The sequence below is a fragment of the Chiloscyllium punctatum genome, chromosome 4 (genome assembly GCF_047496795.1).
Source record: "Chiloscyllium punctatum isolate Juve2018m chromosome 4, sChiPun1.3, whole genome shotgun sequence".
Taxonomy (NCBI): Eukaryota; Metazoa; Chordata; class Chondrichthyes; order Orectolobiformes; family Hemiscylliidae; genus Chiloscyllium; species Chiloscyllium punctatum.
In genome coordinates, this window is record NC_092742.1 from 18,218,710 (window position 1) to 18,237,082 (window position 18,373).

Consider the following 18,373-nt stretch of genomic DNA (forward strand, 5'->3'; position numbering starts at 1 on the left):
TCTTGTACATCAGTCAATGAAAGCAAGCATGTAGGTATAGCAGGCAGTGAAGAAAGCTAATAGCATGCTGGCCTTCATAACAAGAGTAATTGAGTATAGAAGCAAAGAAGTCCTTCTGCAGCTGTACAGGGCCCTAGTGAGACCGCACCTGGAATACTGTGCGCAGTTTTGGTCTCCAAATTTGAGGAAAGATATTCTGGCTATTGAGGGAGTGCAGCGTAGGTTCACGAGGTCAATTTCCAGAATGGCGGGACTATCTTATGATGAAAGATTGGCGTGACTGGGCTTGTATACACTTGAGTTTAGAAGGCCGAGAGGGGATCTGATTGAGACGTATAAGATTATTAAAGGATTGGACACTCAACAATAAATATACTGTTTTGGATACTGTTGCAGGGGGAGCAACTTACTGGGGTAAGCAATGTGGCACAGGTCTCTGGCGCAATCTGTCCCTGTTGCTCAGAGGGGAAGGGGGAAGGGGGAAGGGGGAAGGGGAGCAGAGCTTAAGTCATTGGGGATTCCATAGTTAGGGGGACAGATAGGAGGCTTTGTGGGAACGAGAGAGACTCCCGATTGGTGTGTTGCCTCCCAAGTGCCAGGGTTTGTAATGTTTCTGATCGTGTTTTTAGGATCCTTGAGGGGGAGAGGGAGCAGCCCCAAGTCATGGTCCACATAGGCACCAACAACATAGGTAGGAAGAAAGGTGGGGATCTCAGGCAGATATTCAGGAAGCTAGGATGGAAACTTAGAGCTAGAATAAACAGAATTGTTATCTCTAATTTGTTGCCCATGCCACGTGCGAGTGAAGTGAAGAGCAGGGAGAGAACGGAGCTGAACACATGGCTGCAGGAATTGTGCAGGAGGGAGGGTTTTGGATTCTTGGATCATTGAAGCTCTTTCTGGGGAAGATGGGACCTCTACAAACAGGATGGTCTTCACCTGAACCAGAGGGGTACCAATATCATGGCAGGGGGAGGGATTTGCTAATGCAGCAGGGGGATAGGAACCTGAATTGTAGTTCCAGTGTACAGGAGATTGAGGGTAGTGAGGTCAGGGATACGATTACAAGGTCGCAAGAGGGCACTGACAAGCAGGAAGGTGGTTTGAAATGTGTGTACTTCAATGCCAGGACCATCCAGAATAAGGTGGGTGAACTTGCAGCATGGGTTGGTGCCTGGGATTTCGATGTTGTGGCCATTTCAGAGACATGACTAGAGGATGGACAGGAATGGTTGTTGCAGATTCCAGGATTTAGATGTTTCATTAAGAACAGAGAAGATGGTAAAAGGTGGGGTGGAGGGTGGTACTGTTAATCAAGGGTAATATTACAGCAGCTGAGATAATGTTTGAGGACTCATCCACTGAGGTAGTTTGGGCTGAGGTTAGAACCAGGAGAGGTCACCCTGTTGGAAGTTTTCTATAGGCCTCCGAATTGTTCCAGCGATGTAGAGGAAAGGATAGCAGAGATGATTCTTGATAGCAGGGAGAGCAACAGGGTAGTTGTTATGAGGGACTTTAACTTCCCCAATATTGACTGGGAATAGTATGGTTAAATGGTTTGGATGGGTCAGTTTTTATTTAGTGTGTGCAGGAGGGTTTTCTAACACATTATGTAGACAGGCGAACAAGGGGCAATGCCATATAGGATTTGGTACTGGGGAATAAACCTGGCCAGGTCTTAGATTTGGAGGTAGGTGAGCACTTTGACGATAGTGACCATAATTTGGTTACCTTTAATAGCAATGGACAGGGATAGGTATATACTACAGGGAAAGAGGTATAGCTGGGGAAAAGGCAATGACAATGCAATTAGGCAAGATTTAGGATGCATAAGATGGGGAAGGAAACTGCAGGGGATGGACATACTTGAAATAAGAAGCTTATTCAAGGAACAACTGCTGGTCCTTGATAAGTATATACCTATCAGGCAGGGATGTACTTGTTGAGAGAAGGAGCCATGGTTTACTAAAGAAGTTGAAGGAGAAAGTGAGGACAGCAGATGCTGGAGATCAGAGCTGAAAATGTGTTGCTGGAAAAGCGCAGCAGGTCTGGCAGCATCCAAGGAACAGGAGAATCGACGTTTCGGGCATCAGCCCTTCTTCAGGAATCATCAGCCCTTCTTCAGGAATCATTCCTGAAGAAGGGCTGATGCCCGAAACGTCGATTCTCCTGTTCCTTGGATGCTGCCGGACCTGCTGCGCTTTTCCAGCAACACATTTTCAGCTAAAGAAGTTGAAGCTCTTGTCAAGAGAAAGAAGAAGGCTTATGTGAGGATGAGGCGTGAAAGCTCAGTTAGGGGGCTTGAGAGTTATAAGTTAGCCAGAAAACATCTAAAGAGACAGCTGAGAAGAGCCAGAAGGGAACATGAGAAGTTGTTGCCAGATAGGATCAAAGAAAACACTAAGGCCTTCTATAGGTATATCAGGAATAAAAGAATGACTAGAGTAAGTTTAGGGCCAATCACGGAGAGGAGTGGGAAGTTGTTATGGAACCTGAGGACATAGGAGAAGTGCTTAATGAATACTTTTGTCAGTATTCACACTGGAAAAGGGCAATGTTAGTGAGAATACGGAGATAGATGGGATTGCAGTTGACAAAGAGGTGGTTTTAGCATATTTGGAAGATCGGAAAATAGATAAGACTCCTGGGCCAGATAGGATTTATCCTCAGATTCTCTGGGAGGCCAGAGAGGAGATTGTAGACCCTTTGGCTTTGATCTTTATGTCGTCATTGTTGACAGATGTGCCAGAAGACTGGAGGGTAGCAAATGTTGTTCCCTTGTTTAAGAAGGGGAGTCGGAACAACCCTGATAATTATTGGCCAGTGAGCCTTACTTCGGTTGTGGGTAAGGCTATAACAGAGGGGATTTCTAATCATCTGAAAAGGAATAATTTGAGTAGGGATAGTCAACACAGTTTTGTGAAGGGTAGGTTGTGGCTAACTAATCTTATTGAGTTCTTTGAAAAGCTGACAAAACAGGTGAATGAAGGTAATGCGGTTGATGTGGTGTATATGGACTTCAGTAAGGCTGAGGTTCCATGCGGTAGGCCATTGCACAAAATATGGAGTTTCGAGATTGAAGGTGATTTAGTGGTTTTGGATCAGAAATTGGCTAGCTGAAAGAAGACAGAGGGTGGTGGTTGATGGGAAATATTCAACCTGGGGCTCAGCTACCAGGATCGGTTTTGGGGCCACTGCTGTTTGTCATGTTCATAAATGATCTGGATGGGGGCATAGAAGAATCGGTTAGTAAATTTGTGGATGACACTAAGGTAGGCACAGTTGTGGATAGTGCCGAAGGATGTTGGTGATTATAGAGGGACGTAGATAAGATGCAGGGCTGGACCGAGATGTGGCAAATGGAGTTTAATGCGGAAAAACGTGAGGTAGTTCACTTCAGAAGAAGTAACAGGAATGCAGAGTACTGGGCTACTGGTAAAATTCTTGGCAGTGTAGATGAACAGAGAGATCTCAGTGTCCAGGTGCATAAATCCCTGAATGTTGCCACCCAGGTTGATAGGGTCACTAAGAAGACATATGGCATTGGCATTTATTGGTAGGGGGATTGAATTTGAGCCACGAGGTCATGCTTCAGCTGTACAAGACACTTGTAAGGCTGCACTTGGAGTACTGTGTACAGTTCTGGTCATTGCATTATAGGAGGAATTGGAAGCTTTGGAAATGGTTCAGCGGAGATTTACTAGGATGTTGCCTGGTATGGAAGGAAGGTCTGATGAGGAAAGGCTAAGGGAACTGAGGCTGTTTTCGTTGGAGAGAAGAACGTTGAGAGGTGAGGTTTTCGTGGTAGAGCAGAATGTTGAGAGGTGACTTAATTGAGACGTATAAGATAATCAGAGGGTTAGATAGGGTGGACAGTGAAAGCCTTTTTCATCGAATGGTTAAGCTAACACAAGGGGACATAGCTTTAAATTGAGGGGTGATAGATTTCAGACAGATATCAGTGGTAGTTTCTTTACTCAGAGAGTAGTAGGGTGTGGAACAGCCTGCTTGCAACAGTAGTAGACATGTCAACATTAAGGACATTTAAATGGGCATTGGACAGACATATGGATAATAATGGAACGGTGTAGGTTAGATGGGCATCAGATTAATTTCACAGGTCGGCGCAGCATCAGGGGCCAGCGCAGCATCACGGGCCGAAGGGCCTGTACTGCGCTATAATGTTCTATGTTCTATACATCAATGGAGCAGAGATTGAGAGAGTTGACAGCGTCAAACTCCTAGGAATGGCAATAAGTGACAACCTGTCCTGGACATCCCATGTAGAAGTGATGGTCAAGCAGGCAAAATAATGCCTCTTCTTCCTCATGCAGTTTAGGAAATTCAACATGTCCATAAGGACCCTCACCAACTTTTACAGATACACCATAGAAGGTATACTATCCAGGTGCGTAGTGGCCTGGTACGGCAACTGCTCTGCCCAGTAAGAAACTACAAAAGGTTGAATTCACAGCCTAGACCATCATGGAAGCCAACCTACCATTCATGGACTCCATTTGGAAGGAAGTAAGGACTGCAGATGTGGGGATCAGAGCTTAAAAATGTGTTGCTGGAAAAGCGCAGCAGGTCAGGCAGCATCAAAGGAGAAGCAACACATTTTTAAGCATGGACTCCATTTGCACTTGTTGTGGCCATGGAAAGGTTGCCAACATCATGAAAGACCTCTCCCACCCCAGTGATGCTCTCCTACAACCTCTTCTGTCAGGCAGAAGATACAAAGGCTTAAATACATGCATTAACAGACTCAAGAACAGCTTCTTCCCTGCCATTGTTAGACTGATGAATAGTCTAACTTACAATAATGTTGATCTTGTTAATTCTGATCTTGCTTCGTGCGCCTCGTCTGTAGTATAATTTGTATGCCTCACCCTATGATCTGTTATGTGCTTGTTTACTTTGATCTGCCTGTACTGTTTGCAAACAAAGCTTTTCACTGTCTTTAGGTATACGTGACCATAACAAATCAAATCAAATCAAGCTAGGGAAAGGTGGAAGTGTGGTTCTGTTTGTTAATCGTGGCGTTGACACAGTAGAGAGGATTGACCAAAGTTCAGGAAACCAGGATGTGAAAATGAGTAAAGATAAGAAATGATAAAGGTAAGAAGTCATTTGCGGGAGAGTTGCACAGGTCTCCTAACAGTAATCACTTGGTAAGATAGACACAATGGAAGAAATAATGGGAGCTTGTCAGAAAGGAATAGGAATAATCATGGGATATTTTAATCTACATATAGCCTGGAAAAGTCATACGTATGAAATAGCCTAAAAGAAGAATTCATTGAATGTTTTCAGGGTAGATTTTGACAACAAAATGTTCAAACATCCAAGTCTGAAGCTGACCAAAGAGCAGGCATGCTATTAGCTATGGTGTAAAGAATTATGGGGATAATGAGTAAAAGACATTGAAGTCTTTAAACAGCCACAAACCTGGTACTGTGTGACAAGAATGAATTATCTCATAGCAAAAGGTAGATGCAACTATTATATGACTGAATCTTACATTCTATTTCAGGGAGAGAAGAAATAGATCTGAATCTACTTTTGTTAAATTTATATAAGGACAATTATGGGAGCATGAAAGCCAAAGTGGATTGGCAAACTAGGTTGAAGGATAAGTTAATGAAGATGCAGTGACAGACATTTAAGAGGATATTTCAGAATACACAGAATAAATATGTTCCAATGAGTAAGACATTTGTCACAGGTAAAATGTCTGAAACAATTGTGAAAGATGTTATAGCAGGGTACTGAGATATGTTCAAGATAAACAGGCAGAGTCAACATGGTTTTGTGAAAGGGAAATCATGCTTAACCAATCTGTCAGAGGTTTATTTAGGGGAATCAAAGGATTCTGAGTAATACAAGATGGAGAATGGGAAAAAATGTGGCTATAAGAGCTGCTCCTTTTTTGAGGTATTTTAGGTGTTGGAGCTTTTTTTCCTTGAATTCTATGAGCAGTAATTACTGTTTTATAAGCTTTGGGGAAGAAAAAAAATCAAAGCAATGGCACTTTAAAAAGGAGGAAGAGAGACAAAGCAGAGACCACATGGTGAGTGAATCAAATGAGAAAGAAACCTGCAGTGAATCTGCATAGCTACTGCCTTTGCTGTTTGAGTTCAAGTATTTTGGACATCATAATGGATCAAAGAAAAATTAACAAACAGTGACATTCACAGCTGACGTTGGAGGAACCTGTGTGGAACAGCTCACAACATGGGAGCAGCTAAATGCATAGTTTTTAAGTGTAGCTTAAGTGTACTCTACAGTAGAGTAGAGTGGGTTCTTTTTTGATTATATGTTTTATTGTGATCTCTTGATTCTGCCAGATGAAGTGGTGGAGGCTGGTATAATTACAACATTTAAAAGGTAGCTGGATGTGTATATGAACAGGAGAGGTTTAGAGGGATATGGGCCAAGTTCTGGCAAATGGGAGTAGATTAACTTAGTATATCTGGTCGCCATAAACGAGTTTGACCTGAGGGCTGGTTTCTGTGCTGTACATCTCTATGATTCTAAGTAAAATGCTGTAGATAACTTAAAACCACTGAATATATTGTACTTAGATTTCCAGAAGGTATCAAAGGTTATTGTGGAAAATAAAAATTTATGGTGGGGATGGTAGCAAATCGGCAGAAAGAGAAGATTGGATGCTCAACAGGAAATTGTGGATTTTTCAGGTTGGCAAGATGTAATCATTGGTGTATCACAGGGTTCAGTGCTGTTTACAATACAAACATAAGAACAGGAGTAAGTCATTCAGTCTGCTCAATAGTTTGCTAACCTGTATGCTAGCCTTAGTAACTCAATTTTTACAATTACTTTGATGAAGGTATGGACGGCCAAATTTGGCAATATCACAAAGGAAAGTAGGAAAGTAAAAAAATCAGAAATTGCTGGAAAAACTCAGCATGTCAAACAGCATCTGTGGGGAGAAAATAGAGTTAGCATTATGAGTCTGGCAACTCTTCATCAGAACAATTAACTTTGCTTTCTCCCCACAGAGGCAGCCAGAACTACTGCATTTCGCCAGCAATTTCTGTTCTTTGTTTCAGATCTCCTGCATCTGTAGTTCTCTATTTTGTTCTAGAAAAAGATAGGCTAAGTGAGTAGGATAAGATGTGGCAAATGGATCATAATGTGGAAAAATGGGAAATTGTCCATTTTAGCAGGAAAATCACTTTATTTAAATAGTGAAATTATTTAAACAGGGCTCTGAGGTAGAGAGATCTGAGTGTCCTTGTGCATTAATAAAAAGGTTCATTCATAGTTACTGCAAGTAATTAGGAAAACTAATCAAACGCTATCATTTATTGTGAGGAGAATTGAATACAAATGTAGGGAGGATGTGATTCAATTATATAGGATAATAGTCCAAGGTGAGGCAATAGGCTAGTGGTATTATTGTTGAGACTGATAATCCAGAGACCTAGGTAATGTCCCAGTGACCCTGGTTCAAATCCTGACATGGCAGGTGGGAGAATTTGAATTCAGTAAAGGTCTAATGCTGACCATGACTCATTACTTATTGTTGGAAAATCACATCTGGTTCACTACTGTCTTTTAGGGAAGGAAACTGCCATCCTTACCTGGTCTGGCCTACCCGTGACCCCTCAGGAATGTGGTTAACTCTTAACAATTAGAGTGGGCAATAAATGGTGGCTCAGCCAGCAATGCCATCATCTGTGAATGAATAAAAAAGTGACACTGCATCTGGAGCACTAGGTACAGTATTGGTCACTTGGTAGAAAGTAAATGTATTGAAAGCAGTTCAGATGGGTTTTACTAGACTAACATAACATGGAGGCTGGGGGAGATGTCTTATGAGAAAAGGTTGATCAGGCTAGGCTCATTTCCTCTGGAGTTTAGAGTAAGAGGTGACTCGATTGAAACATACAAGATCCTGAGGGTGTATCTTGATAGTGTAAATGTGGAAAGAATGTTTCCTGTTCTAGGAGAATCTAGAAATAAGGGGTTACTGTTTTAACACTTGGATCATTTTGTGGGCGGCACGGTGGCACGACGCCTCACAGCGTCAGAGACCCGGGTTCAATTCCTGCCTCAGTCGACTGACCGTGTGGAGTTTGCACATTCTCCCTGTGTCTGCGTGGGTTTCCTCTGTGTGTTCCGGTTTCCTCCCACAGTCCAAAAATGTGCAGGTCAGGTGAATTGGCCACGCTAAATTGCCCGTAGTGTTAGGTGCAGGGGTAAATGTAGGGGAATGGGTCTGGGTGGGTTGCGCTTTGGCGGGTCGGTGTGGACTTGTTGGGCCGAAGGGCCTGTTTCCAAGCTGTAGGTAATCTAATCTAATCACCCATTTAAAATAGAGATGAGGTGATTTTATCTTCTCTGATCGTCTTTGGAACTCTTCTCCTGAAAAGGTGGTGGAAGCAGAGTCTCTGAATATTCCTAAGGCAAAGGTAAATAGATTCTTCTTAAGAGGCTTTTAGGGATAAGCAGGAATATGGTATTGAGGTACAATTAGATCAGCCATGGTCTTAGTGAATGACAAGAGGGGCCTCAAGGGGCTGAATGTACCATTTCTGATCCTACGTCATATGTTTGTAACATTTGAAGAATTTGAGGAGCAAGATCAGTCAGTGGCTAATCTGGAACAAAACTGGCAGCATTGCAATAGGACAAGCAAGTTCTGGAACAGCAACTTGCAGCCCATGAAAGAAAAATTTAAATGTAGGCCGGAAGCATTATGAGACCTGTTTTCAATCTGTAATAAAGCAACAGTAGAAGTCTGTGGAAAACTAGGGAAGTGATTGCTGGGCCCCTTGCTGAGATATTTGGAACATCGATAGTCACACTGAGGTGCCAGAAGACTGGAGGTTGACTAACATGGTGCACTATTTAAGAAAGGTGGCAAGGAAAAACCAGGGAACTATAGACCGGTGAGCTGACATCGGTGGTGTGCAAGCTTTTGGAGGGAATCTTGAGGGACAGGACTTGCATGTATTCGAAGAGACAAGGACTGATTAGGGATAGCCAGCATGGTTTCGTGTGTGGGAAATCATGTCTCATTAACTTGATTGAGATTTTTGAAGAAGAGGATTGATGAGGGAAGACCAGTGGATGTGATCTATATGGACTTCAGTAAGGCATTCGACAAGGTCCCTCATGGTAGACTGGTTAGGAAGGTTGGATTATATGGAATACAGGGAGAACTAGCCATTTCGATACAGAACTGGCTTGAAGGTAGAAGACAGAGGGTGGTGGACAAAGGTTGTTTTTTAAACTGGAGGTCTATGACCAGTTGTGTGCCACAAGGATCGGTGCTGGGTCCACTGCTTTTCGTCACTTGTATAAATGATTTGGATAAAACATAGGAGGTACGGTTAGTAAGTTTGCAGATGACACCAAAATTGGAGGTGCAATGGACAACGAAGTAGGTTAACTCAGAGTACAATGGGGTCTTGATCAGATGGGCCAATGGACCAAGCAGCGGTATACAAAGTTTAATTTAGATAGTTATGTGTTCCATTTCAGAGCAGGACTTATACGCTTAATGGTAAGGTCCTGGGGAGTGTTCCTGAACAAAGAGATCTTGGAGTGCAGGTTCATAGTTCCTTGAAAGTGGAATTGTGGGTAGATAGGATAGCGAAGGTATGCTTTTCTTTATTGGTCAGTGCATTGAATATCGGAGATGGGAGGTTATGTTGCAGCTGTACAGGACATTGGTTAGGTCAGTTTTGAAATATTGTGTGCAATTTTGGACTCCCTTCTCTAGGAAGGATGTTGTGAAATTTGAAAGAGTTCAGAAAATATTTACAAGGATGTTGCTTGGGTTGGAAGGTTTCAGCTATAGGGAGAGGCTGAATAGACTGAGGCTGCTTTCCCTGGAGCTTCAGAGACCTATAAAATCATGAGGTGCATAGGTAGGGTAAATAGACAAGGTCTTTTCCCTGGGGTGTGGGAGTCCGGAACTAGAAGGCATAGGTTTAGGGTAACAGGGGAAAAATTTTAAAAAGGCAACTTTTTCACAAACAGATCTGTATATGGGATGAGCTGCCAGAGGAAGTGGTGAGGCTAGTACAGTAACAACATTTAAAAGGCATCTGGATGGGTATATGAATAGGAAGGGTTTGGAGGAACATGGGCCAAGTGCTGGCAATTGAGACAAGATTAATTTAGGATATCTGGTCAGCATGGACGAGTTGGACCGAAGAGTCTGTTTCCATGCTGTATGTCTCTATGACTTTCTAAGACATCTGTATGTGTTGTGCCAGGATTTCGATAAGCATTAACCTGTCATGGACCCTATAGCTATCAGACAGAAACATGGGTAAGCAATCAGATCTCATTGATCTTAACAGTTTACATCCCTAGGAAATAGCTAAGATCCCAATAGAGTGTCTCCTATCTGAGGTTAACCTACAGAGGAGTGGGAAATAGTCAATACCACCATTTAAATAGATTAACTGGAAGGTGTTCAAAACATTGAGTTTTGACAACCTTGAAATGATTTATGTGAAATATAAAAATACAATACATGCACAAGTATGTATACATGTATGTCTACAAATGTGTGCACTTAGGTGCCTGTGTTCCCTGAGTTTGCTGATCTAGCAGAACTGAAGTTTCATTCTGGGTCAGCTTGTTGAGTAAGTTTAGAGATTTGCAATTAGTGACCTATAATGAAGTCTTGCTTGTCCCTCCATACTGATTCAATACTAGTACCATTTCATCCTATGTACTGTGTTTCTGCATTGACATCTGGCATGATTTGGCTGTCCTAGCCTCTTGTTTCTGTTGAAAATGTGCACAATTATTGGTGGGACAAATGAGCATTTTTGACTAAACTTAGGGACACTTCTTTAACTTGCTGTTCAAGTGATTTGTTTTTACAGGACAGCCACACACACACTGAGGCTGCCAGGGCAAAGTAAGTCAAAAATCACGCAACACCAGGTTATAGTCAAACAGGTTTATGTGGAAGCACTAGGTTTTGAGGCGCTGCCTGTTCATCAGGTGGTTGTGGAGCAGGACCAGAAGACACAGAATTTATAGCAAAAGGGTTACAGTGTCACGGAGTTGTAATGATATATTAAACAAACAGATTAAGTCTTGCATCTTTTAGGATGGGATATGCTGGTTTGGGCTCTTTAATATGTAATTTTGAAAACTCCTTTTAAGTTACATTCTTAAGGTGGCTTCAGTTTATCTAACAATAGGTGTTATATCTAAGTATAAAATATCTATCCATAGACTAACCATAAACATTTAAAGTAAAAATTTACCTTAAAACCACGAGCAACTTAAGATGTCATCTCCCAGTGGAAGAAAATATATTTGAAAAGTATTATTTGTGGGGTTGTTATACTACTGAAATTTCAATGAGAGGGTTTTACTTTTAGTTTACTCAGGTCCCTCCTGCTTTGGGTGTTGATCTTAAGTATATGTTCTTCCCATTAACATTTAATGCTATATCATATATCATTGATCTTTATTCAAGAAAGATTCCTTTATGAGCTTTTGTGCAGTTAAGTCTTTGTGTTGTTCTATACTCATACGGAAATTACTTGTTTCTCATTCTTCAGTTTTAAAGAAACCTTTTGTAAAAGGTTTACCAGTAAAGATTTTTCATGGCAGATGATAGAATTTGAATTCAATAAAGAATCTGGAATTAAGAGTCTAATGATAATTATGAATCCATTGATTGTTGGAAAAACCCATCTGGTTCACTTTGTTTATATACAACATAGATCTCTTTATATACAATAAAGTTTGTTTTGGTTTTAAAAACATGAAATTTTGTGGCATGGTTCAATTGGTTAATTGTTGAGTTTTAATACTTCTTTAACATTAATGGTCCCCAACAGGAATTTAACAAATGTTGACCCAATATGTAATCTTTTAGTCTTCTGTTTCAAGCTATATTATTCTAACAACTTCACTTCACTCCTCATAAAGTTCCTGTGGGAATGCAGAAACTAAGCATTTGTGGTCCATCTGATGAATGTTCCTCTTACTTGGCAGAATATGAAGATAATGAAGACTGGAGTGCTTGGTCCCCCTGCACTGTAACATGCGGCACTGGGAACCAGAAACGCACCAGGTCCTGTGGCTATGCCTGCACTGCAACAGAGTCACGGACCTGTGATCTGAAAAGGTGTCCGGGTAAGCGTTAAGAGGTGAAGACTTGCACCAAATCAGCACTTAAAAAAAGAGGAAGTGCCATCTGATGGAGCCAGAGCTACCAGTCAATTTGAGACCACCATCTCTCCAGTAATCCCACTGATGATGGCACCACATAAGTAACATGAGGAATTATTCAGCAGTGAATTGTGTTGGTATTGTTTGGGGGTCCCACTGGGTGCCAAACTCATCAGTAAAGGTGCAGCCAAAAATTGAGAAACTGTGGTGAGGGAGACCCCTGGAAGTTGTGGTCCCTGTGTTCATTCAAGGGACTCCTGCCTTGTCCCTCATCATGTGCAGTATAACCTATCGGGCTGGTAATTGTGTGGGGGCATCTCCTATAGGCTAGTTGAGGCTTTAAAGTGGGCATTAATGGCCCAATTAAGAACCACAATTGATGGCATCACCACCCTAATGTCTTATCTATTGCTGGTAAAATTCCCATGGGAACAAGGATGATGGGTAGGTATGTTGCCTGCTGGATTTTGCAGGGAGAAAGTGGGGACCGCAGATGCTGGAGATCAGAGTCAAGAGTGTGGCGATAGAAAAGCACAGCAGATCAGGCAACATCAAAGGAGCAGGAGAATCGACATTTCAACAGTGTATTCCTGATTAAGGGCTTATGCCCGAAACATCAACTCTCCTGCTCTTTTGATGATGCCTGATTGACAGTGCTTTTCCAGCACCACACACTCAACTACTGAATTTTATATACTGCTTCTACCTCTGAATCCAAAAGGGGAACAAAATCCATCCCTGAGGATCGACAGTATTTGTAATGTTGACCAGACCTGGTTAGATTCTCTTTGAAGGACAATGTGAATCAGTTGGGATCTTGCAACAACACTGCTTTCTCTGCACTCCTCGTATCTCATGTTAGCCCACTATTTAGAGCAGATTTATTCAGATTCCCATTTTGCCATTGGCAAATTTTCAACTCAACTTTTAGGCTGTATTCCTTTGCACCTGATCTTCCCTCATTCATTGCAGATAATCACAAGTATAAGGTATAAGTATAAGTTCTCTGTTATGCACCTGGTGCAGAGAGTCCTCGAGTGCAAATAGCCACACAGCAATCACAAATTCAGTGACTCCAAACTAAATTGTTGACATAAACTACTCACAGTCTAAATCTGGACATTTAACTCCAGAACACACTGAAAGATTAGGAATATGCATGACATTCAGAATGCAGGATGCTAGATTAAAACTGCTTGGAATTTGTATGGGGCTTATTTTATTCTCTCATGTGCATCAAGGTTGACCAGCTTTTGTTGCCTGTCCATAGTTTTTCGTCCACGGAACAAAATAAAATCCAGTAAAAATAATTTTAAGAATTTTATTTTGTATTCAAATCTGGATTCACTCCACTTGTTTTGAGTACAAAGTACTAATGTGTTCATTTGGTGGGCCACACCATTCTGACCCTGGCTGTATTTTTTTCCTGAAGGGATGGAAGATGATCTGAATGCAGCAACTGAAAAAGCAAATGGAACAGAGTTGTTTGACTCAGGTAAGTATACTACACCAAGAACCATTAATGTGAGAACATGTTAGCTGATTTACCTGGGATATGAAAAGAATCAGTAGAGAAGACAGACCATTAAGCCCCTCAAGTTTGTTCCACTATTCAATAACATTTCAGCTGCTCTGTCTGACATGCTAAGTTTAATCAACAGCCATGAGTTCAAAATTGACAAAAGGATTCAGGAAATCAGATCTGATCGTTTATTTCACATATACACGTGGACGGCTAGTCTTATCACCGTGAAATGTAAATCTCTCATGTACAGATAAATCTAATATTTATAGAAAACATGACAACATTCAAATTACAATCTCCACACTTCTCTGTTCAGGTGTCTGCTATTACCTGTTGTTTTCCACATTTTTTACAGACATTGTCTGTATTTTTCCCAAGACCAGTTCTATCTGCTAATAGTACAGCTCCTATACTTTGGGACTGCCTTTGTACATCTGTCATTCTCATTTACATTTACAATATGACTTAAAATTTAACCCTTAACTAACTGAAACTGATTCAACTTCTTCACCCTTCAATATAAGAATATATCATCTGACTCATCTAGGATTGTGCAGAGTCAGTATAGGAGACAGGACCTTCAGTCCCTCAAATTTGTTTCACCATTCAATGAGATCTTGGCTGATCTGTCTAACATACTGAAGTTGATAATAGCCACAAGTTCATTGGTGACATGGGAAGTCAATCTCTTGACACCCCTGGCAGGATAGCTATTAGACTTTGCATTATCTCCATTCCTGGTTTAATTAACAAATGGTGAGATACTGGAAACAAAAACAGAAATTGCTGGAAAAACTCAGCAGATCTAACAGCATCTATGCAGAGAAATCACAGTTAACATTTCAAGTCCAGTGACCCTTAAGAACAGGTGTGATACTGGATTCTTTGTAGAGAAGTACAACTCTGGAAAACTGGGAGTTTTTGGATTATATGACCTATAGGATGATCCTTTTAGTCTATGAAAATGAAATTTGAAAGAGCTAAACACTGTCTCAGCAAATTTTGGTTATGGACCTGCACCTCAGTGAAGCAGATCATTTTGCTCAACTTTTCAGTGTCGGTATGCGTCCTTTGATTTGATTTATTATTGTCCCATGTACTGAGATACAGTGAAAAGTATTGTTTTGCATACTACCCAGACAAAACATACCTTACATAAGGACATGAGGGTAATAGAACAGAATAGTGTTACAGCTGCAGAGAATGATCAACTCCAATATGAGAGGTCTGTTCATAAGTCTGAAAACAGCAGGGAAGAAGTTATTCTTGAATCTGTTGGTATGTGTTTTCAAACTTTTATATCTTTTGCCTGATGGAAGAAGGTGAAAGAAAGTAAATGGGTGGGAGGGATCTTTGATTATTTTGGCTGCTTTCCCAAAGCAGATAAGTAGAGACAGAGTCAATGGATGGAAGATTGGTTTTCATGATGGACTAGACTGCATTCACAACTCTGTGTAATGTTTTGTAGTCTTGCCATACCAAGCTGGAATGCATCCAGATAGGATGCAGATAGGATCCAGATATGGTGCATCTATAGAAATTGGTATGTCATTGAGGAAAAGCTGGAGACACTCAGCACGTCTGGCAGTATCTGTGGAGAGAGAAAACCAAGGTTAACATTTCAAGTCTGTGGTATGACTTCTTCAGAACTGAAAGATGTTGGAACTTGGGTTTTTTAAAAAATACTTTCCACAGAGTCCGAAGAGGAGCAACAGGGCAGATGGTATGGAGACTCAATGCAAAAAGTTGAAGTCATTATCAGTGAAGAAACGAAAGAGTAAAAAGAGTGTAAATTAAGGTGTGTAAAGGAGAGAGTTAGTACAAGTGCAAAGTAAACAAAACATACACTACAAGTTGCGTTGAGAAGGCGGTGAGATTGCAGAAGGATTTGGACAGGTTAGGAGAGTGGTCAAAGAAGTGGCAGATGGAATACAAAGTGGGAAAGTGTGAGATCATGCACTTTGAAAGGAAGAATAGAGACATGGACTACTTTCTAAATGTGGAGAAAATTTAGAAGTCTGAAGTGCAAAGAGACTTGGGAGTTCTAGTCCAGGATTCTCTCAAGGTAAACTCAAGTCAGCAGTGAGGAAGGCAAATGCAATTATTTTGACAGGACTTGAATATAAAAGCCGGGATGTACTTCTGAGGGTCTATAAGGCTCTGGTCAGACCACATTTGAAGTGCTGTGTGCAGTTTTGGGCACCATATTCTCAGGAAGGATGTACTAGCCCTGGAGCATGTTCAGAGGAGGTTCATGAGAATGGTCCCTGGAATTAAAAGCTTAACATATAAGGAATGATTGAGGACTCTGGGTTTACACTTGATGGAGATTAAAAGGATGGGGGGGGGGGGAATCTAACTGAAACATACAGAATAGTGAATGCCTGGACAGAGTAGATGTTAGGAAGATGTTTCCATTGGGAGCAGAGACTAGGACCCAACAGCATAGCCTTAAAGAGAAGACCTTTTAGAACAGAGATAAGGAGAAACTTCTACCAGAGAGTGGTTAATCTAGAGAATTCACTGCCACAGAAGGCTGTGGAGGCCAGGTCATTAAATATATTTAAGACTGAGATAGGTTCTTGAGTATCCTGGGGATCAAGGATTACGGGGATGAGAACTTTATCAGCCATGGTTGAATGACAGAGCTATCTCAATGGGCTGAATGGAGTAATTTGTGCTCCTGCGTCTTATACATAGCTGCAGGGGAAAAGGGGAGAAAATGCAGAAGTCATTACGTTTCTGAAGTTATTGAATTTAATGTTGAGACCTTGAGTGCCTGCCTCAAAATATTTAATTCTGTTTCTTGCTCTCTGACATGTGCTGCTAGATCTGTTGAGTTTGTTTTTCAATCATTCGCTGACTATTGCCCATCCCCAAATTGCCCAGAGGAGAGTCAACCATGTTGCTGTTGGTCTGGAGTCCAGGTAAGGGTGTGGTTTCCTTCCCTAAAGGAGATTAGTGATCTAGATAGACTTTCCCTAACAACAAACCATTGATTCATGGTCATCATTTGACTCCTAGTTCTAGACTTTTCTTCCTTGAGCTGAAATTTACCATTTGCAGTGGCAAGATTCAAGGGTCTCTGGATTAACAGTGTTTTGCTGGAAAAACATCTGAGGAGCAGGGAAATCAACATTTTGGGCATAAGCCCTTCATCTTATGCACACTCTGGACTCTGATCACTTGTCCTCACTTTCTCCTCTGGATTAACAGTGCATTGATACCCTCATTGCCATTGCCTCCCCTCTGCTCCAGCATTCTGTGTTTATGTCATTGCAAACCCGTTCTTTATGGCCGCCCTCACTTTTTTGTTTTCCTATCCCACAGAAGTGGACAGCTGCGACAAATGGTTGAACTGCAAGAGTGAATTCCTGAAGAAGTACCTCATGAAGGCGCTGGCCGACCTCCCGAGCTGTCCTTGCACCTACCCGACCGAGGCGGTGTACAGCGTCGTCAGCGTCCGCGAGGACGGCAAAGGCAGGTTCTTCCGTTGGCGGGACGCGAGCGGGCCCAAGGAGCGCCTCGACATCTACAAGCCGAGCTCCAAGTTCTGCATCCGCTCCATGCTCTCCCTGGACAGCACCACCCTGGCGGCCCAGCACTGTTGCTATGACGACCAGATGCGGCTGATCACGCGGGGCAAGGGCGCGGGGGCGCCGAACCTGATCAGCACGGAGTTCTCGCCCGAGCTGCACTACAAGGTGGACGTGTTGCCATGGATACTGTGCAAGGGCGACTGGAGCCGGTACAACGCGGTGAGGCCGCCCAACAACGGCCTCAACTGCTCCGAGAACCCGGCGGAAGACGATTACGCGGCCCAGCTGAAGGAAGCGAAGGAGTATTGAAGAGAAGGAGGGCGAGCAGAGGGTCTCCGGAGAGTTGAGGATGGAGAGAGAGAGAGAGAGAGAAAAAGGACGTTTACTTTTTAAAATATGGCGATCTCCGCCGCGAGCCCAACCTCCGACTCCCATTCGCCAACGGTTGCTTGGCAACGCCAAGTGAGATGGTTAGAAACTTCAGCAGGATGGCTCTAACTTACACACACACACACACACACACACCAACATGTTCACCTGAGGAGGATAGTTTCAATCCATCAAATGATTGTGCACAAGAGGAAGAAGAGATGCATTTTAAATCCTGTCACTGCTGTCTTCTGTGGTCCTGAGTGTTGATGAGAAACGCATTGGTTCAGGCACATGCCCCCATCCCTATTCTCTGGCTTATTCAGTACGCCCCTCAAAAATTCAAACTTCTCTCTCTGTCTCATTTACTCCTTCTTGCCCCCTCTCTCCCTCGCCTGCTTTTGTTTTTTTTACTGGATTAGTGGTGCTGGAAGAGCACAGCAGTTCAGGCAGCATCCAACGAGCAGCGAAATCAACGTTTCGGGCAAAAGCCCTTCATCAGGATTCCTGATGAAGGGCTTTTGCCCGAAACGTTGATTTCGCTGCTCGTTGGATGCTGCCTGAACTGCTGTGCTCTTCCAGCACCACTAATCCAGTATTTGATTTTCAGCATCTGCAGTCATTGTTTTTACCTTGCTTTTGTTTTTTGTTGCCCTATCTCTCTCACCCTCTCCTTTCTCTTTTCCTCCTCTCTAACCCTCTGGCTTCCTCTCCTCGCTCTCTACCTTTTCTCTCACGCAGAGAATTCCTCGTTCAGGCT

At 42.3% G+C, this 18,373-nt stretch overlaps 1 protein-coding gene across 1 annotated transcript in view; it reads left to right on the top strand.

Moving 5' to 3' along the window:
* The window catches only part of LOC140476096 (isthmin-2-like), a 79,082-nt gene extending 61,013 nt beyond the window's left edge, over nucleotides 1–18,069 (top strand). The window contains exons 4-6 of the mRNA XM_072568161.1: nucleotides 12,004–12,144; nucleotides 13,613–13,675; nucleotides 17,036–18,069. Coding sequence (XP_072424262.1) covers nucleotides 12,004–12,144; nucleotides 13,613–13,675; nucleotides 17,036–17,553 — 722 coding nt within the window. The 3' untranslated portion in view covers nucleotides 17,554–18,069. The remainder of the gene's footprint in view (nucleotides 1–12,003; nucleotides 12,145–13,612; nucleotides 13,676–17,035) is intronic.
* The last annotated feature ends 304 nt before the right edge of the window (nucleotides 18,070–18,373 follow it).